This window comes from Lontra canadensis, unplaced genomic scaffold, assembly GCF_010015895.1.
Source record: "Lontra canadensis isolate GAN:19392208 unplaced genomic scaffold, GSC_riverotter_1.0 scaffold2, whole genome shotgun sequence".
Lineage (NCBI taxonomy): Eukaryota > Metazoa > Chordata > Mammalia > Carnivora > Mustelidae > Lontra > Lontra canadensis.
In genome coordinates this window covers 47011577-47033873 of record NW_022630996.1, presented here as the reverse complement: position 1 = coordinate 47033873, position 22297 = coordinate 47011577, and the positions used below count along the sequence as shown (strand labels likewise).

The window sequence follows — 22297 nt, the reverse complement described above, 5'->3', positions numbered from 1 at the left end:
CATAAATATTCATATTTTAGAACAACATATAAGATTGTTAAAAGTGGGGGTGCCTGGGTGGCTCAGTGGGTTAAGCTGCTGCCTTCGGCTCAGGTCATGATCTCAGGGTCCTGGGATCTAGTCCTGCACTGGGCTCTCTGCTTGGCAGGGAGTCTGCTTCCCTCTCTCTCTCTGTCTGCCTCTCTGCCTACTTGTGATCTCTGTCTGTCAAATTAAAAAAAAAAATTTTTTTGAAAAAAAAAAAAAGATTTTAAAAAGTGGCCTTCCGTGATAACCTTATCAATCAGTCAACCATCATTACTATAGTGGTTTTAGAGATGTGTTATCTCTCTTTCCCAGGTGTTTTTATTATTTTGTTTTACTTTGTTTTGTTTTAATCAACAAATACTGTTGTCAAAGACAGTCTGTTGCTATTCTAGGTCAGCACTGGTGCAGTTTGATTTTTGAAAACTGCCTCTCAAAATCATAGTCCCTGGGTTGTATGGAGAAAGGAAAAGTACCTGCCAAAGGCTAATTCAAGCCAAAGTACATGGGAAAGACCAAGTTGAGAAGTATAGGGAAAGTCTGGTAATGAAGGCAGGAAAATAAAAGAGAAGAAATGTCAGCTCTAAAGAAATAAATGTACCAAATATGTCTTACTAGGTATGTGAAGTGGGCCAAGTCGTTTGGCCAGGGATGTTTGATGTTTTGCATGGTTTGGGACCCAACTTCCTTTTATGATAGTTGATATTTCAAGATATGCCAACAGTAAAGTGCAGCCACAGTTCAGATACTGTTTGTTACACATATACATATGGTATCAGGGTCCTATCCTCTGAATTGAACTACAAATGTTTTCCCAGATACAAGCATTTTTTCCCGATTTCAGTGGAGAGCATATAGTTAGTGTAATTCCCTAGTAACTATGACAGATACTGGGTAGAGAAAGGAGCTGGGTGGAAATCTTCTTCCTTATGGAATGAAGGATTACCACTATGCTCCAGAGTAGATTTAGAATATTATGATGTTGTACAAAGAAAATAATTAAAAGAAAAATTCAAGATTAGGCTGACAATAGGTACATTAAGGAATGACAAGCTAAGAAATGTCTTTCCTTATTGCCAGCTTGCTAGGAGGCTGGACTGGTTATGCCTGGTGTGGAAGGTACTCATTGATAGCAGTGGGGCAAAGAATGTGAGAAAGTTTTGGGGTGTGTAGGAATTGCTGTAGAACTGGCTGTTCTAGTTGGAAACAAAAAACTCACTGTAGCAGAACGGTATTGCTGGCGGAAAAAAATGACCTAGCTGGTCTCTTTTATAGTATAAAGCCTACTTCCCAAGGTGTTGCTCTATTGTCTTTGTGTACAATTGGTCTGAACTTCCACTGAATTTATTGACTTGAAGACAAGCAGAATATAATTTGCAAAAGAAAACCCTCTAGAAATGATAGATGAGGCTTAAGTTCCAAGGGAATTCATTTGGAAGATAGTAACACTGGAAAAAAAAAAAAACAAAACCCTCAAGAAGAGAGTAAGTTTCAGGCATTCTGAATTTGGTTAAAAACGTCCCTTTTGATGAGCGTGTCAACCATAACCATCTAGACCCAGAGCTTTAAGGTGAGGGCCAACGTAATATAATCATAGTGCCTGACCTCTGAAGTAGGTAACGGAAACACAAGGACTAAATGTTATTAGTACCAGTCTCCAATTCAGAGATGTAGCATGCTTGATGCCTCTTGAAGAATTCAAAGCCACAAAATGTTTGGTTACATTTCATGGGATGATGATGGGGCAGGGGAGGGGTGTGGGTTCCTGAGCATGTCCTGCGTCCTCCTGAAGGCAGCACAGCAAGGCTGGAGAATGAGTCCAGGGCTCCCTGTAAGGGTGCACATGGTATTGATATACCAGGACTGACCCTTGGCTACTTGGAGGTCAGCCTAGCATCGATGCCAGCGGTCAATGCTCTCTGAGAACAGTCATAGACTAGATTATCTGATGATAATCTAGTTCTGTTCTCAAAGAGAGAACAGATTAGAGACTAGAGACTTTTTAATCTAGAGAACTAGATTAGAGAGACTAGAGACTAGACTAGAGAACTCTCTGTTCTCTCTCTGAGAACAGTCATAGATTAGATTATCTGATGACTTGATGGGGGAGAGATGGACTTATAGGCATTATGAAAAGTCAGACGTCAGGGGTACCTGGGTGACTCAGTCAGTTAAGTGTCTGCCTTTGGCTCAGGTCATGATCCCAGGATCCTGAAACAGAGCCCCACATCAAACTCCTGCTCAGTGGATAGCCTGCTTCTCCCTCTCCTTCTGTATTTCCCCCACCTCGTTCATGCTCTCTATCTCAAATAAATAAATAAATAAAATCTTAAAAAAAAGGTCAGATATCATTTTCATGATTTCATGATCCAGTGGCCCCTCATGAGAATATACCGCATAAGAATTTCCACAAAAAACCCACAGTCCTTGGCCCCAGGGATGGCTAATGGCTCTGCCTCAGGTGGAGGCAGTGAGATGTGTGGCTGATTTGGATGATTACATGGGATCAGATGAACCCAAAAACCATAAGCAAGGGCATGAATACATCGTAAAATTTAGGAAAGTGTCTAGTAATAACAAAGATGGGGAGGGTCAAATTAAATAAGAGCTTAGGACTTTGAAAGACTAGAAATTGATACTTTTGAAAGACAGGGAGGTAGAGAGTCAATGAAAATGAAGACAAGACTAAAGGATTGGTTGAAGATTTGCTCAAAGAAAGATGAACTGTGGTAAAGCTAAGTTTTGATGAAGGAGGAGTAGTAGCTGGACCATTTGGGGAACATATAAAGAATATGGAACAAGAGCTTCATAGAACAATACAGACTATAGTTTAGTTCATTATATAGTATCACTATTAAATGTCCTGAATTCTCCAATTCTTTGGTGGTTTTATAAGAGAATATCCTTGTTAGGAAGTACACACTAAAGGCAATGAGGTAAAATATTGTCAACTGATACGTATGTATGAAGGAGTACCTAGTCAAATTCTACCCAACAGAATTAAACTAGACAATTATTATTTGAAATAGTTCAAGATAATTAAAGTATTATAGAAGGTTAAATTTATATCCTATAAGACAGGGGAAAATCTTTTCAATATAATTCAGAATTTTCTTTGTCTGAACCCAAAAGTAAAATGAATTTCATAAAAAACACTTAAGTATTTGGATCTTCTTTGGCACTGAAGATAAAAGAAACTTTACTGTAGAGAAAGAATATAAAATATATTATTAATGTGTACTTTAACTTGTATTAGTATTATCAGCAATAATAGTATTAATTACTAAGATATTTAATCTTTCATTTGGTATTACTACACACTTCTCTCAATTTTTCATATGGCTAAAGGCTTTTAAGAAGTTCCTGGTAGAATATAAAAAATAATTTTTTAATTTGAAAAATAATTTTATAATCCAACAACTGAGCTAAATCTCTTTTAAGGAGATTTAAAATAACTTATCTCTTGATCTGAATGGAAGTCATATAAATCAGATAAGTAGAGTATAGGGATAAATGACTTTAGTTACTTACCCACCAACTAATCTGTAAGTATAAGTCAAAGGATTTATGTGATGTGTCATTGGTTTACCTTTTAAAAACCACATAAAGTAATTTAATATTTTTGTATATACTATCAGGAAAGAAATAAATTTCCTCACTGTGTACTCATTATCCTTTGAATAAAAAATACTCCATCTAAGTTAATTTACAAAGCAAATTTTAAATAAACTGTATTGATATAATTTACAATGACAAACTGCATCTCTCTAAATTTCCAATCAGTGGGTTTTGACAGATGTATAGGCCTGTGGAACTACTGCTACAACCAGCATAAAGAACATCTCTACCCTTCAAAAACTTGCTGTGCCTCTAAGCTGACAGTGTTAAAACAAAACAGTGAATGATTCTGCATTACCAGGCAACCAGTGGGCAACTGGATGTACCTAATATACAGGTTTGGGGGTAGGAGAGACTTTTAAAATAAATCTTCCATATTATAAGTTGTATCTTAAGATATTTCCATAAACTAACAGAACTATGCAATGCTATAAAGCAAATATTCTCCACCAATCATGCTCTTTTAACTCAGACTCTGTATTTTAAAGTGTTTTGAGAGCACATCAGCCAGGAAGCAAAACCCCAGAAAAGTTAGATTATCAAGCCAAGGTCAGAGAATAGGCAGTTATGGACAAGAAAAAGTTGCCTGCTTCCCTGTTCCAGATTTGGCTTCCTGGACAGAACTGGAAATTCACAAATGGAAATAGCAATTGCAAACACCATTTCAAGTGCTTCTGCCTAATTAGCATGTAGCCCAGAGCTGTCCCCTGGCAAGAGGCTGGGGAAACACAGTTGTAAAAGGGTAAGTTCTCTCTTGTGCTGAAAAAGTGCCAACCAATCTAATTTAGGCACTCAGCACTCAATGAGATGTTCAGGCTGGAGCTTCGGTGTTAAAACTCAAAGTTTCCTTGTACATGGAATTAAAATTAATTTTGAAAAGGGCACTGTAGTATTTAGGGAGATCTTTGGCACTAAGGATAGAAAAAAATCCTATTGAGGCAATCTAACATCCTCATCTCAAGAGTAGGACTGATAATAGGAAAAGTAATGACATACTACTGTATGAAAGAATTATCTTGAGGTATATGGGAATTATTATTGAGTCATTACTTAAGGACTAATAATAGTTTAATTGGCAAGAGTTTTAAATTATACTTTGGCAAAATTGTCTTTATGTTATTCTCTATTCCATATAGGACATTATTCAAGAGAAAAGTCTCTATAATCAGAACTGGGATCCAATTTGTTCTCTGTGATTACTAGCTATAGTTACCCCATCTTTACAGATGGGCATGCTTTCTTCGAAAATAGGATTTTTCTAAACTTTCAATGAAATAATACATATAAAGTGCTCAGTAGAGGACCCAAAACTGAGTAATCACTTAATATTTATTTCTTATTTTCCCTAATTTATCCGATTGTATATATAGGTTTGCTTTTTGAAGTGGCAGAGGAAAATATAAATACCTTTCTGGTCTTTGAAATCTAATTGCAGGAAAGCTAAATGCAAAATGAACTAAAATTCACTTGGGTTCCTAATTAATTTTTTTTACAAACAAACAAAATTCTTTATAATATCAAGTGGTTTCTTTGTTTTTCCAATCAAGTACACACCTGCAATGTGACTTCAGGTTTAAAAAATGTAATGTAGAAAATGCATTGCTACTATCCTGGGGCATTTCTTTTACATCCTTGACTATGGCATTTGAGGTTTTGATGTGAATAGCCATGTAATTTCTTTTTTTTTTTAATGGGAGAAAGGAAATTCATACCTGCCAAGAATTGGAGAGGAAAATAGGAAGAGCCCCTGGAACTCTAGTATGTTAGATTAAAAACATTATTTAGAGAAACAGAGTGGGAAACCGGTGAATATTTTGGCTTTTATAAAAAGGGAGTGTGCCTCATAAACAGGACAGTTGGAATGTATGGAAAAGTTCCAGTTAAAACAAGACACAAAGCACATGACTAATATTGCTTTTCCAAGTTAGACAAATGCAGCTTTAACCAGAATTTGCCTCAGAGGGGCCTCTGGAGCCCTCCCTGAATCTTGAGATTTTGATCCTTGTTGAAGTTCTAATTCTGAAGAAGGAAGGCTATACTGGGAGATGCTGTGCTCTGACTCCATCTTTCTTCCCGAGTTTCTCTCACTTCCTCACAAATTTCCCCCAGATGAGTAAGTGTCAGAAGACAAACTGATGTGCTCAGGTAAGGGAGCAACTGCAAAACTGAATTTTATCATCTTCAGGAATAAGTCTTGCTATACATAATTGAAAACAAGCTTGGGCCACCAAGAGAAATTTCACTGTGTAGAAAATCATATCAACTGCAAAGTCATTTTTGAAAGCAAACAAGTATTCTATGTACTCTTTCATCTCCTTCCCACATGTAAGAATAAATGTCAAAATATATAACATATAACATATCATAAACATAAATATGTTCATATATTAAATCTAAAAACAGTCACAAATTTCAACCAGATTTCTGCAGTGTACCTGTCCTTCAAAACTTGTCAGGCCCAACTTCACGTGAATAGATTCCTTCATCACTAACTCAGGTCATTCCCTTTCTCCTGACTTCCTATCTATCACCTTAGCATGGACTGCCTTGTTTATTTTTTTCATTTCTTGTTCTACACCACCAAACTAATGTGCATTTAGGGTAACCTTAGAACTCAGCTTGCCTGGGAAGTTTGAATTTATACTGCTATACCATGTACTTAATAATGCCCTCTTTCAAATTAAAAAGTGTTCTGATGTAGAGCATAATTTATACAATCATCCACTGTATACTGATATCAGATTTTTTTCGAAGCTAAATTAACTGAAGCGTGTGTAAATGAATCACAATGAAAGGCTGGGATGACCTCACCAGACCAGCCTTCTTGTGATGGCCCATTTCAACACAAATGAGTGTCATCAGTGGCTTCACAATGGTTCTTCTTGTAAATTCCATCATGAACTAGAGTTTTGCTTTATGCCATCCCAGCCCACTTTAAATTCTGACTCATGTTGGGATTGCCCCAAACAGGGCAGGGCAGACAGATGGAATGTGTAGCATTGCCTTAACATTTCTTAACCTGCCCTTCATTGAAAGTGACTTTCCCCCTGCTTTTGTTCTCCAAAAATCTTTATAAAACCCTATTGAACTCACATGAATCTTATCTATGTAACAAGAAGAGATTAGTGCTATTTCATAACCCTGGCATTATAAGGAAGTTGTGCTCAGTAAAAACTACTCAACCTTATAGGGGCAAAGAATATTTGCTGAATTGAAATTTGATTTAGATCTTGGCAATAAAAAAACAGCAAGTGAATTTGGTGGTTTTGCATCTGATAATGGTAGCATTAGGAAGTGCTGTTGCAATTCAGTATCATTCCCGTCACATATTCAGCGTTCTTTAGAAAGAAATTACCCTTGCTATAAAATAAATCAGCAGAACTGTACACCATCAGAAGACCAAATGTAAAGAAAATCATCATTATATGTTGGGTTTTTTTTTTCACATTTGAAAACATCAAGATGAATTCATCTAGATATGAACTCAACCAGATATGAGTTCATCCAGTAAGCATAATTATATTTATTGTCTTTTACAGTAAATTGGCTTTGGAAATGAAGATTTTGTTTTTAATGTAGATTATCAAGAGCTATAAAAAAGGTCAACTTCAGCTTAGAATATCATGTATTCATCACACATTTACTGAGTATATACCAGATGCTAGACTTGGATACTAGGGATAGAAAGAAAATATAAGCACCTGTCCTCCAGGAACTGACAGTCTTATAGTCTTATTTTTCCAAGGAAAAACAAAATGGGTATCTCTTCAGAGTGGCTGGTCTATGTCATGTAAAGTAATGTTAGGCTTAACATTTCTAAAAAATCATTTACATTAATACTGCTCAAGTCTTTCTTTCATTATCTTTCAAAACTCAGGTGAATTTTCCTCTGACATCAGAAACAGTTCTGAGTGGGGCACCTGGCTGGATCTGTTAGTAAAGCACAGGACTCTTGAACTTGGGGTTGTGAGTTTGAGCCCCATACTGGCTTTGGAGATTACTTTTTTAAAGAAGAAAAAGAAAAAAGCATACAGTTCTGAAAGACAACCCAGAATGGAGGCAGCAACTCCATGGTGCTGTGAGGGGCCAGGACCTCTTTACCTTTGCCAATCTTAGCATTGGCTTCCATGCTTAGCCCTTCCATTCAGTGCTCAAGATGGCTGCTACTAAATTAGATATCCATTTATAGGGCTGGTGTGCCATCCCCAGTTGCTCTGAGTTCTAGCCGTTAATGGCTCACAGCTGCTACATTCTCAGAAAAATGGCCTCCAACAAAGGGAGCCACATTGCTGAGCAATGTGTAGAGTTTAAGCCACCCCAACACCCAGCCCTCTCTGTGCTGCCCTCAGTCAATAACTGACTGATGGGAGAGTATAAAAGCCAGACTTCCACTTTGCCCCAGAGTGAGACAATTTTGTGGTATCATTTGTGCTCCAAGTTCTGGGTAGATAATTAGGCAGGTTAAGTCCAGAGCTTGACTGCAACAGTATCTTTGTGCCTTTTCTTTCCTGATCTTACCTTACTTCTCTTCTCAATAGATTTGTTGCCAAGAATCTCTATCTCAGGCTCTTCTTTTGGGGAGCAAAGACTTTTTTTTTTTTTTTTTTTACTTATAATGTCTTCATTTCCTCACCCTTTCTTCTGAGTCTCTACATAAATATTGAACATTATTGTACCACTGCCTTTTCCTCCAAATATACTTTAAGACTATCAAGACTAATCACCAGAACAGCTAACAGAAAAGATAAAAAAGGAAGGACTCCAAGCAGTTTTTGGCCAAACATAAATATGGGTGTATACTTTTTCAAGTGCAAGTAGTGGCAAAACTATTTAGACAAAAATTTTTTTTTTTCCCATAGAGATACTCATTTTCATTTCCATGGCCTGAATGTTTATTTGTTACAAGTTTGAAATAAATAATATAAAGGGAAAGACAAAGGAAAGAAAAATACTCTAGGTTGGGTGTTGCTGCTAGAGAGTAGTATTTTCTGTATGTATAATTTAGTAGCAAACCACAAATATTGAGGTGAATTTTTCAACTCATTGTATATAAACACAGTTGAAATATGCCCTTGTTGCATAAAAATTATTTAGCTATTTTAATTCTTTTAATAATATCTGCTTTTTTGTCCATTTCAACAGTAACATTATGTTTCAAAACCTAAACGCTAAGTAAAACAACAAATGCAAAATGTTAATTAAAAATGTGGTTTTTTATGTTTATTATGTTTCTATGAAGTCCAAGGGGGGGGAACCAGAAGAAAAAGGAAAATACAAATAGTTGTATTATTATTTCCTTGCTCCCTTTGTTTTTGAAATATGCCCTCAGTCACTAGCTTTCTCATAATACATCTCTAGCTCTTCAGAGCTTCCCTACTCTGATCTACCTTTTCCAAAGAGCTTCCCATGCTTCTACCTTTTCTCCCATGCCCCTTTACATAATCTATCTTAAAATTTAACTGACTTCACTTTTGTTTCCTGTGCCTCATTTTCTTCCCTCTCTATATATTTATAGGAGCCTTTAGAGAATAGCCCTCAATCAAAACTTGGAATAACTAGGTAACAGCAAGTGATTAGAACACTAATCTATTGCTTCATTTTTATTGTTACATCAAATGATAGCATGCTAAATTTCTGTGCAAAAAAGAGCTTTCAGTAATCAGGTAATGTATTTTGAAGATATCTGTAACAATTAGATGGCCACAACATACACATAGAATAAGGAATATCCAGTTATACTCTAAAAGTTATTCTGTCTGTGCTCAATTTGTCTGGTTTTGACTGCTATCAAAGTGAGTATGTATTCATTGTAACAGTGTTCACTTTTATCTTTTTGTTAAGAAAATGGCTTTACATAATTATCCACGTTTAATTTAATATGTATAGTAAATGCAATTAAGGAAATGATACTCTGAAAAAAAATGCATTTCTCCATTCTTCACAAATCATTGTGTCTAGTCCTAACAGAATCCAGAATGATTGATTCTGAATATCAAGGACCACAATCGTTATCAGTTTTAATTGCTCCTTCTTCCAGATAACTTTGGGCATCCTTTAAATTTGAAATGTTGTGGTGTAGACTTCAGAGCAGAAAAACATTAGGAATGTTTCCAAAAATTTCACTTTCTCTGATCACTTGACTTGTGGAAAGATCCCAATCTAAATGTTGAATCTTACGGGCTATTACGAGCCTTTTTTAGTTTTTTTGTTTTTTTGTTTTTTGGGGGTTTTTTGGCCCATTTTCTTTCACTTCTTACTTCTATAGATTAAACATTCTCAAAATATATGAATAAGTGATCATCTAAAACAAAGAATATCTAAGTGACAGTCACAAATATGTAGTTTCCTGATTTTTGTGTTACTTTATCCTGTTGATGATAGATATTTATTATACTTTATGACAGACTGTTATAAAGGTCATTTTACATGCGTCAGAAACATTTAATTCTGGGAAATAATCAGAAAAATATTCAGATTAAGTCAAGGTACACTTTGAAAAATGGAAACAAAATGAAGGTGTTGTAAGATTTTCGGTAATCAATTATAGTCATGCCAGAATTGTATTTGTCACAGATTGAACTGATGTGTGTATATTTGAATAAATTGGCTTTTAAGAGTCATTTTTAAATAACCAAAATAAAAGTAGTAGCTTTTTATTTAATAGTTATTTTTATATATTAGCTATATTTTTAAAACTTTGTGTTTATGATCCAAGGGACTTTCATTTTAAATACAACTAATCCTATTTACAACAAATTTAAAGACACATAACACCTCTCCCTTTTTTTGGAGCTAGATCTATATATATGACGTGTGTATATATATGTGTGTACATATACACATATAAATTACTATAATATTATTTATAAATAAGTTATAATAGTCCCTTTGCTAAGTGTCTACCTTATCCTAACTACTATGCTTGGCATGCTTATGCTTGCTCTCATTTCAGCTCATATCAATATTTTGATATAGGTATAGTTAGCCCTATGTTACCTTGGAAGAAATGGAACCTCAACCTAAGAACACATTGCTATTAAGTAACAGTGCTGTGGAAATTTGGAACTTTATTTCCAGTAACTATTTAGCAATGCTACCTCATCATTTCTGTTACCTGCAGTTGTAACAGGAGTAAAAGTAAGAATCTCAGCCCATGCTCATAGATCAAGGAATAGAATTTTTCAGAATGCACACACTTAGATAACATTTAATCCTTTACTAATTTGTCTTGGTAGCACATTTTTTTAATGACATGGGATTTGTGAGGCAGTTAGGACTAAAGCAAATGAGAACAAAAGAGATTTCTGAAGATATACAGTTTAAAATATGATTCTGCTTCCATTGTCTTTACTAATTTCCATTAAGATCCACAAAAAAGTATCCTTGATAAAAACACAATGCTAGAACATAAAGAATATAGTGCTATGCCATACTACTAAACAGCTGGACAAGTAGCTACCACTCTCACAGAGTGGCACAAAGAAGCACTTGGGCACCCCTTCTAATGGGGTGTCAGTGCTGAGGGCTGCTAGGAAAGCACCACTGGAAAGCAGCCTCCTATGATGCTGCATCAGGGATGGGGCAGCCAATGAACAGAGTCAACCTAGAGGCTGATGACAAACTGCCCATGTCTGGTCTGTAAACCACATTCATGCACTAATTAATGTGTGTTCAATATAAAGATTTCTATTTACACAGGATGATCTGACAGAGGGACAGATACACACACACACACACACACACACACACACACATATCCCTTTAGCACATATTAACTAATAGCCTCCATAGTAGCATAACCATTCAGTGTAGAGAACTGTTCTTATTGGTGTGATATGTGCACTTTAGGTATTTACTTAATGTGTATTTAAAATTAAAAAGAAAAACCTTTACGATTCTGCTTACCAAAGTGTATCTGGTTTGTCTTCTGTAAAGTCCAACCATGACACTCTCCAGCAGTAACATTTGACACTATTCCCATGGAGTTCAATTTATGGCCTTCCTCCAGTTCTGCAGAATCATAAGGTCTGCCTCCTCCATATCCATTTATGGGATCATTTTTCCTATAATTATGTAGACTGAGAAATATCAACCCTGGAACCTGGGACATATTGACACAACCAAAATTTCTATCCCTCTTGGTCATCATTCTTAGGTGTCTGAAGTTTGAGAACAGAAGTTGGCAGTAGAACTTTTTAAAAGAAATGGTCAGAAAGCAGACTATAAAGAAAGATTTTTGCTTGTAAACTCATTATTTACCACTCATGTCTTGGAAGTAGGAGACTGACCTGACCTTGAATCTGGGTTAGCTTAGGACACAGTCAGACAACTATGAGAAACAAAGACCACAGTCATAGAAGCAGCAGCTTCCCTTCCAAGACAGTGCAATCTTAACTGCCAGTGCCAGTGTCCTACCTACGGAGTTAAAGAGTGAGTCAAGTCTGAACTGAAACAGACTTACTTCCACGTTCCAGTCAGGTCAAGTTTAAGAGTTGGTAAAGGCCAAGTTAGGTCTGCAAATGTGCTTGATTTCTTTCTGAGAACAAACCTAAAAAGGTCATTCTCTCTTCTAAATATTTTAGAAATAAGCACCTTTTATAGTTTGGCAGGCTAAGCCAGATAGAAGGATTTTAACTTATGAAGTCTTCATAGACAGGTGGCCATACTAGTAGTAAAAGCTGCCCAAAACAGTAGTTATTTTTTGTCCTTGGAAGTCTAGACCAGGTCTGGACAAATCAGTAAAGAAGTGTAGATCATGTTTATTAAAGTTGGTATAAAGCCAAGGACAAAGGCTGCAAGGGGACACAGAGAGAGATAATAGAACAGCCATTAAGAGTTAAGGAGAATTGGGGTAAATTGGAGGGGGAGACGAAGCATGAGAGACTGTGGACTCTGAGAAACAAACTGAGGGTTTTGGGGGAGGTGGAGGGATGGGTGACCCTGGTGGTGGGTATTAAGGTGGGCACATAGTGCATGGAGCAGTGGGTGTGGTGCATAAACAATGAATCTTGGAACACTGAAAAAATAAAATTAAAAAAATTTTTTTTAAAAAGAGAAGAGTTAAGGAGGGATGGTTTGGGCTTAACTTGTTGGTTGTCTGAGGATATACAGAGAAGGGTGCTCACTACTACCCCAAGTAGTACCTTTCTGCTGTACTTACTCTCCTGCAGCTCCTCTTTCTCTCTTCCCACTGTCAAAGCCCACCCCATGCTGTCTTTAGGTCACAGCTGTTTTAACTGTGTATTCTAGATCGTTAGAGTAAGTTGAAAGAGAAAAAAAAAGAAAAACTGATTGGATGGGGACAGCAAGAGATTTTGTGGCCTTGATCCCCTTTCAAACTACCATGTCTCTATGTGATTGTAAACACAAACACACACACACACACACACACACACACACACACACACAGTCCTTTCATGCGTCTTTCATTACATTTTTTAAAAGATAAATACAGATTAGAAGAAACCAAATGGAATGGCAAAGAGATATACTAGATCTCATGGCCTCTAGGGATCATCCTTAAAACATACCCTCTTCCCACACTCCTGCCCTTCCTTCTAGTACAAGGGAAAGATTTATGCGATCTGAAGAGAAACCAGAATTCTGCCCTTCCTTCTAAAGCAGTGAAGCCCCTGACTGTGTTCCCATAGTGCCTTGGTGATATCTCTCTTGTGCTTATCTTACTGTATTTTGTTGTTTGCTTATATAGTTATCTCCTCACCTGGACTGTGACCTACTTACAGCTAGAATGCTTGTTATTCACTGTATGCCTGTGAGTGAGATGAATAGAATGCTTCATTTCCAGTGTCCTTGTGATATTTCATAGTAAAGGATGGACTGTAGAAGTATGTGATTATTCTATTAAAAACTCATGATAAAATAATTTATGACTCATTCTTACTGCATTTTATGTGTTTAAGTTCATAATGATGAGTCTCTTCATAATGATATAAGTAGTTAGTGACTAGAGATAAAGGTAAGTAGTTTCCAGGCACAGCTATATTACTAAAATGTCCAGCTAAGTGTGGGAATGTATGGGAAAGTGAACTGGTCATGATCTTAAAGCGATCTTCAATTGGGTAAACTAAAACAATTTATCCATTTTAACTACTTTATGTCTAAAATGTTGAACACGTTATTATATTTGGTTCTGGTACCCATGAAGTAAAAATAATCAATAGTAAGACAATCAGAATTCCTGAGTTGATTACTAGACTAGTAGATTACTAGATTACTCTATATGTCATCATTTCTCAAGATATCAAGATCATTTTTCAGAAAGTTCATTCACTGTGACCCAACATGGATTGAAATGTTCAGATTGAGGACTGTATATGACTATTTTTATAGGAAAAATTCTAGATCCAAAAATGCCATATTAGTTCAGATAATATGAAATACAATGAACTTTAGCACACTAAAAAATGTGGAGTGTCTTTTACTCTTGTAGTAGAATTCAAGCCAAACCCCAAACCTAACTAATATCACATTTTCATCACCTTCCTTTTCCCCAGCCTTATAAAACCAAATAATAACTACTCAGGAAATATTATATCTGTTAATTGCAATGCAGTTAACCTTACCTCTTCCCAAAGAAATTATATATATATGTGTATATATATATATATATATATATATATATATATTAAGATTTTATTTATTTATTTGACAGATAGAGATCACAAATAGGCAGAGAGGCAGCCAGAAAGAGAGGAGGAAACAGACTCCCCGCCAAGCAGAGAGTCAGATGCGGGGCTCGATCCCAGGACCCTGAGATCATGACCTGAGCCGAAGGCGGAGGCTTTAACCCACTGAGCCACGCAGGCGCCCCAGAAATTATATATTTTTTAATGTAGTGTACTTAAAACTATTGGTCAACTTGCTTCAGCTTTCAAAATGCATTTTGGTCTAGAATTGTATATACTTCCCAATATGAGAGTAACACCTCATTTTGTCCTCCATTACAGAAGACAATAGATGTGCATCTTCGAATGCAGTGTCCTGCACCAAGTGCCTCGCGCTGGGTCCGGAATGTGGATGGTGTGCTCAAGAGGTGCGCCATTTTCTTTCTTTCTTATTTTCCTCTTTCTTTTCCTTCTTTCCTTCCTTCCTTCCTCCCTCCCTTCCTTCCTCTTTCCTTCCTTCTTTCCTTGTCTCCCTTCCCTTCTCTTTTCTTGCCTTTTCTCTTTTTTGCTATTTTCTCTGTTCCTCATAGTTGACCTTCTCTCTAGGCATGATTTCATTGCCCTAGTATTTTATGCCTTGAAGGTGAATCAGGAAAAAGAAAGATACTGCTGAGCATCAGGAAAATTTTATTTGGTTTTATGCTTGGAAATATCTGGCTTAATATAAAGTATAACCTTTTCATTAGGAAAATTATAGTAATTTTGAAATGAAGTGCAAACCATTTTATGTTTTCCATCTGTTCTATAGAGAGAATTGGCAAACACAGAAAGTGACTTTTGATAGGTCAGTAGGCTTTGTGTGAAATTCTTGCTGCAGCTTGGGGCAGTAGGTTATATATCCAAGTTGGATCATAGTCTTGTACATGCTTATTAAAGAAAAGCAAGTTAGTTTATTGGTCTCTTTCATTTGTTTTTACTTGAAATACTTAGAGATAAGTTATTTACTCCATTTCATAACAATGTCCATCAATTTGCCAGTTACTTATGAAAAATGGGATGTTTTTCCTTCGACATGTGACCCTATTCATGCAATACTGTGTACATTTAAATTCTGTGGAATGAAGAATAATTCAGAAGTTGTTTATTGTTCAAAATTAGTGTTTTTATATTCTAATAAGAGAAACATACCCCAATAACAAACTTCTTAGTAAAAAAATTACAATGCATTCTTTCTTTCTTGGCTGTGAAGTTGTTTTGTGAATTTTCTTTTTTGTTGATGACCTTTGGTCAGGACTATCTTATATAATAAGTTGTAATGAAGAAGCCATCTACTAATCTGGGAGTTCTTTTGTGAAATTATATAGGTAATTTTATATTTGTTGACATAGCTCTTGTGAATTGGAACAAATAGATCTTTAATGGAATTTTGCTTGACATGAAAAGAAATCTCTAGCTTTTGCTTCCTGTGATTGTGCTCAAAAACTGCACCTACCATCATCTTTCCAACCTCTCCTGTTACTGCTTGCTTTATGATCTCCCAAGAGGAAAAAGAAAGCTGAAAAGTAGCAAAGGATGATGGACATTACTTTCTTCTAAAGCAAGTCAGGAAAGAGGCAGGGGAGGAGTTCAGAAAATAGTGGCCATATCTGAAAGTAAGTGTCCCTCCTACTGACAAACCAAAGCCTTCTTGAATATACTCTAGGCTTTACCAGTGAGAAAATTTGAGATGTCACTCAAAACTATGCAGTGCTTCACCAGACCCCACAGAATCAAGCAATGTCAGAGAGTGGACAATTCCAGAGTTTCTAGTTTCTATCCCATCACCTCTGATGAGACAAATGACCAGATAGAATTCACTCTATTCTCTGAGCCTCCTTTCCTCATCTCTCTAACCCTGAGTTTGGCGTTTACTTCTAGGTCTTCTTGTCAAGAATGTTCCATGGCTTGATATTTCCCGACCCTAGGCCAATACTCCATTTTAGATTTTTACTAAGGAAGATCCTTAGAGCCATGAAGTTTACATCAACTTGGTGTGCTGCTGAGAATTTTGGTCAGTATAGTTGAGAGGGACTTAGGTGGTTAAAGCAGCCAGTTGTCAGCCAAATGTTAACATCCCAGGCATACATAATGCCAAGTTCCAGAGGGACTCCTTTATCTGATAACTGCTGCTGGCACAGAAAATCTGGAGAGGCACAGTCATAGACATAGCAAATGTCAGTCCTGCCACAAGGGGAAGGATTTTGAGTATTCAGAGAAACTGGTGGCCAAATGGAAGGAGGTAATCCAAGGGGAAATGTTGGGTGGCTGCCGAAGCAGAAGAGGCAAACCTGTGTCTGCTTTGGTCAAATGCTTCAGAAGAGGATCTCAGGAAACATTTGGAAATCTGTTGGCTGTTCATGTTGCAAAATAGTCTTCTAGGTAGTGCCGGTTTCCCCCAAGCTCAGCAGGACCCTCGGCGCAGTCCCAGGGCCCGCCAGTCCATAGTGCAGCAGCCGGAGGACTACCTGATCGCGGGACACCCACCCTCTTTCCAAGGTCTCTGTGCTCCTGGGTCCCCAGAAAAAACCTGGACGAAGGGAGCGTGTGCAGTAAAAATTTATAATCAACCAGAAAACAAACACAAGAAACACCATCATGGGATAGAACACAGATGGCAGGGGAAAAAAAGCATCTAATTCATGTATTTAAAAAGCAGGCTCTGAAATGAGATCACCTTGGATTCAAATCCCAAGGCCATCCGTTTCTAACTGTATAAATTTGGACATATTACTCTAACAACTCTGAACCTCAGTTTTCCCTCGGAAATAATAATTGTACCTCTGACACATTGTAGTGAGGATTAAATGAAACAGTGTTGTGAGAAGCATTTGACCCAGGCATTGCTTAAGAAATGGGAGTTGTTACTTTAAGAACTTAAGACTCCAGAGCAACTCATTCAGGTTTAGGAAACCAAGAGGACTGTGTTAAGAACACCACCTAAGGGTGAGCAACCAGTGTTAGGACTCAGCCACTAGCCACTTCATTAACAGAAGGAGCTGTCCACTCCCTGCAGGCTGACCTGACATCATTGAGAGGAAGAGTAGAATGGTTAATTTTGAAAGCTTACCCACCATTAGGCACATATGCAACTGATGCCTTTTATTTCTTAACCGATGATAGTGGAGGGACCGGGAAAGAATAGGCATTTTTTCTCTGTTCATGATTAGAATAAATAAACAGTAACAAATTAAGCCTGGTTTGTACAACTTTCAAAACTGGTAAGAAGTAAAACATCACTAGAAAATTTAGACAGGGTATATCCAATATGCCTACATTCTTTTTTATAGCATGTTAATCTGCTATTCTGTACTTTTGGGTTTCTCTTTCTCTCCATGCTACATAAAAATAATTAGACAATAATTAGGATAGAAAGGACCTTACCATTATTACCTAGTTTAATGCCTCAACCTCCCTTTTAACAAAAACAAAATCTTGATGAGTTTTGAAGAACTCTCTTTCTCTCTTGCCTGCTATGCCAGACATAGATTTTGATTACATAGCCAGAAGTTTAGAAGGCAGCCTTCGAACATAATTATACTGAAAGACAACACAAAGGGCATTCACTGTCAAAAGGAAGATGATAGAGTTCTTCATTTCTGTGCAGATTACCATGTTTGGAAATCATAAAGACTCAGAAATGAGAAGAAAAAACCTTTTTTCTTACTTTTCCCCAGATCATTATCTTGAATGGATGAAAGTAACAACTGATGAAAAGCCATCTGGGGTAACTTCGATCTGGGCTTTTCATGTACAAATAGGCTTGAGATGCAGATAGTTGGAGTATGATTTTTGCTTGTGTATTTCTTGCAGAAAAAATAAAACATAAGAATTAGAAGAAATTAAAATGACACAAAACACCACAAATTAAAAGGGTGTGGTTTCAAATTCTTTTCTTTTATACAAAGTAGAAAGTAGGCCACAGTGGGTAGGGGCAGCATTCCATTCTTTATTTTGATGTCACGGTCTTTTCTTCCCTTCTCAAACCTAATTGTCAAATTGGCAGTGTTTTTCTAACTCAGTTTTTATAGTGGAGTAAAAACAGCTATTGCTGATTCAGACACTGCAAAATAATTGAGACTATTTTGCCTATTTCAGCAAAATGATTTGACATTTAGGTCAAACGGCATAGTGTGATGTATAGTTAGAGCTGAATTAACCATATTCCCTTCTTTTCCATTTCTGTATACACAAATAACAAAATCCCTAGCTGAAAAGGAAAATCGGAATTATTTGTACTTTATTTCCTTCTTGATTTGAAGTCTTGGGGTTTTTTACATCTGTAAAACGTGTGTGGCCCCTTGTCTGTGGTCCGTCATTTGAGGCAAGAGCGAGCACTGAGGTTCTAAGCCTCATGCACCCTCAAGATTCCTCAAGCTCCAAGAAAGGAGGGATCCCCCCATCTAGCCTGGAGCTTTCTAAAGGAAAGTGATACCATTGATAGCAGTCCATGCTACCTTTCTTTGAGGAATTCCAAACTTTTTATAAACTAAATCGTATACTGAGTACTTCTGAGTTTTATCAATAGATGAATAAATTTGGATACAATAAATTAAGGTTTGGACTTTTTAAACTTCAGGCTAAAAATCTAGGTGTCAATAGCATAGCAAATTGAATTTTTCTATTCCCATGAAGTGGTTTACCAAATGACAGCTGGACATCTTAATTGAAATGGATATATCCTCTTTTATCTTTCAATTATTTTTATATTTTAAAGTGTGTTTCACACTCTAATTCAGAATCAGTACTATAAGGGGCCACACAGTAAAAAATTTTGTTTTGTGGGCCACATACTGTCTCTCTTGCATGTTCTTCTTTTTTATTGCTTTATAGCATTTTTTAAATGTAGAAAGCATTTTCTGGCACTCAATCGATATAAAACAGGCCACGGATTGTTGTATTTGTCCCATAGTCCCTAGTTTTCCAAACCTGCTCTAAATTAAGAGAGGAATTAAATTAAAATCCTTGTATGAGTGTTTTTATATTGCCTACCACCATCCCATCTAATACTCACCATTGCAACGGATGCTGCTATTCATAATTAGTGATATAATATTCAACTAATATTGAACTTGATATAATCTCCTTCTTCCATAACCTTATGAAATTCTGTGCTTCCCCTAAGTTTAACTCCCATAAAAATCACATTTACTTGCTTAGTGGCTGAATTCACCAAGGGTCTGTTAACTCTTTGATGACAGGGAGAGAGTCTATCTTATTCCATTCTGTATCCTCAGCACCTAACAAACTACAGTAAGTATTCAATCTGTATTCTTTGACTGAATGATTAGTTGGAAACCCAATTCCCTGAATCAGCTGAACTAAAGGAGGAAAGACTGAATACCAGATCAGAATAACCACTGCCAGGAAGATCACTAAGCAAATATCCAGCTAATGTGTAAACAAATATTTCAAATAATTCAGGCCAACATTCTATATAAAAAAAACATATTTTTATACTTTTTGATACATTTCCTGTCCTTAGGGGAAAACCTGAATGGTTACGTGAAAAATAAAAATGTCAAATTTTTCTCAGTCACGATAAATTGAATTTTAAGCTTGCTCCACTAATTCCAAGTTTATTATACGGCTATTGAATGACAACCAACCAATCCTGAATGGTAATAAAAGTTCTAGATTCAGTTACAAAATCAGGAGAATTTTAGCTGCAACCTTGTATCTCTCAGCCTCATTATAAACATCTTCCTTGGTTTATTAAATTATTTCCAGGCTATTATGTGTCTAAGAAGTTGGGGGATTTTATGGTCTAAGGAATATAGATTTCCAATTCATTTTTTAAAATTTTAGTATCTTATTAGGAATGTGACCCCTGAGGGCTTGCTCTATATTCCAAATATAATAGTATTTAATAAACATATCAGCTAGGTTCTTTGAGAACTGAAATTTATATGTGGAATGACTGAATGGCCTATTTTGAATAAAATTTTTTGAAGCAGTCTTTCCCACATAAAATATTTAGAAAGAATTAAGTTGGTGTAATTTTACAGTGATCAGTTAACAATATTTAAAGTCCTTGGCTTAAATCTCCTCTTTAATATTCATTTTCTTCTTTTTAAATAAAGTTTAGGAATTAAAGCTTTATTTAAGAGAAATTTACTAGTTTTCTTATTGGAAACATGCAGCTATTTTGAATAGTTGCATAATCTATGCAGTATTAGAAGATGGCTTCTTTTCAATATTTGCTGTGTGGTTTTCTTTGATTGTAACCCGAGATGGTATGCACTAAAAACGTCAGTGATTTTCCTTTTTTTAAACAGGATTTCATTTCTGGTGGATCAAGGAGTGAGCGTTGTGATATTATTTCCAATTTAATAAGCAAAGGCTGCTCAATTGATTCAATAGAATACCCATCTGTGCATGTAATACCAAATGAAAATGAAATTAATACCCAGGTGACACCAGGAGAAGTGTTGATCCAGCTGCGGCCAGGTTTGGTGATTTTCAAATAAATCTATGATGGTTCTGACTTGAAATTACATTTACCTTTATTTGCTCACATTTAATATTTTGTGGAAGGCAGTATTATTGTAATAGAAATAACAGTGGGCTCCGAATAAAGAAATCAGAATTTTGCTCTTTTTTGTGCCTATTGCTAGCTATCTGTGTGGCCTCGGACACTCTCTGCAAACCTGACCACATTATATTATAATTACATGTTTCCAGACTTGATCAAATTGTAATGTAATTGTGTTCCTATTCCATTGCCAGCTCTGAAAGAAAGAGAACATGTTTTATTCCACTGTTTTTCCAAAGCCTCACAGAGTGCTGGCTTGTAGTAAGCACTCCATAGTATTTGTTGACTTGATTAGTTGATTAATTAATTAGTAAGAGATGTAAATTAAGCTAAGCCCTTAGAGTCTGTGTGATAAACTTTTAAACAGAAAACTACAATTCATAATTATCATAATTTACTTGAGCTGCTTTGTGATGGCCCCTGAGATTAACACATCTTTCTCCTCCTATACTTCTCTTGTAATTGCCATTTTATCACATTGTATTCCACAGTTTGACACAAGTAGTAGGCCACTGGAAATTATTCATTTTCCTCTGGTGCTAGAGAATCTCAGTGTACAAACTACACATGGCAAGATAATTTCAGGTACACAGGTATGCATCAGTCAATTAGATGCACTTAGTTTTAAGCCATATGCAATTGCCTTCAAGTCTGCCATTATTTCATTCTGGGTGGTCTTGTCCTGTCATTAAATTTTTAAATAACCATTATTGACACGTGACCTCCCTATTCCAAAACTGAGCTATTTCTTACAGATTCTTAGATTACCAGAAAAACAAATTCTATTTCTTTCTTGGCTCTAGACATATTCCCAGCTTCCAATTAAAACTATGTTCTTCACCATATAAAGCAGCCTGGTGTGGACACATATAAGCAACTGTTGGAAAGGGATATACAAAAATGAAAGAAATTAGATTGGTAAGATTATGCCATTCACTACCTTCTATTGCTACCATAACAATATACTGTACAATAGATGGCTTAAACAACAGAAATTTATTTTCTCACAGCTAGAAAGTTTAAGATCAAGATCCTGGCTGATCTGGTGCCTAGAGAGGGAGAGAGAGATACACACAAGAGAGGCAGACAGAGAATGAGCTCTGTGGTATCTCTTCCCAAAAGGGCACTAATCTCATCATGAGGGCCCCACCCTCCTGACCTCATCTAAACCTAATTATTCCCCATTGGCCCCATCTTCGAACACCTTCACATTATGGGTTAGGGCTTCAACACACAAATTTGGAGGGAACACAATTTAGTCCACAGCACTTGATATATAAAATAATATTTTCAAAAGCCATGGAATATTTTTAGATATTAATCATATTTTAAACAAGAAAACTTAATCCCGAAAAGTGAAACTTTTTATAGATCAACATCACTGTACACTATGCAATAACTTTTGAAATCAATATAAGAGGATAAATAAATATTAAATAATGAACTAAGTAAAGCTTTT

At 36.2% G+C, this 22297-nt stretch overlaps 1 protein-coding gene across 3 annotated transcripts in view; it reads left to right on the top strand.

The window, feature by feature from the left end:
- ITGB8 (integrin subunit beta 8) overlaps positions 1 to 22297 on the top strand; it is an 80384-nt gene that overhangs the window by 14703 nt on the left and 43384 nt on the right. For all 3 annotated transcript variants that reach the window (XM_032873591.1, XM_032873592.1, XM_032873584.1), the window contains exons 2-3: positions 14610 to 14695; positions 20582 to 20753. In XM_032873591.1, the coding sequence (XP_032729482.1) occupies positions 14610 to 14695; positions 20582 to 20753 (258 nt within the window). The remainder of the gene's footprint in view (positions 1 to 14609; positions 14696 to 20581; positions 20754 to 22297) is intronic.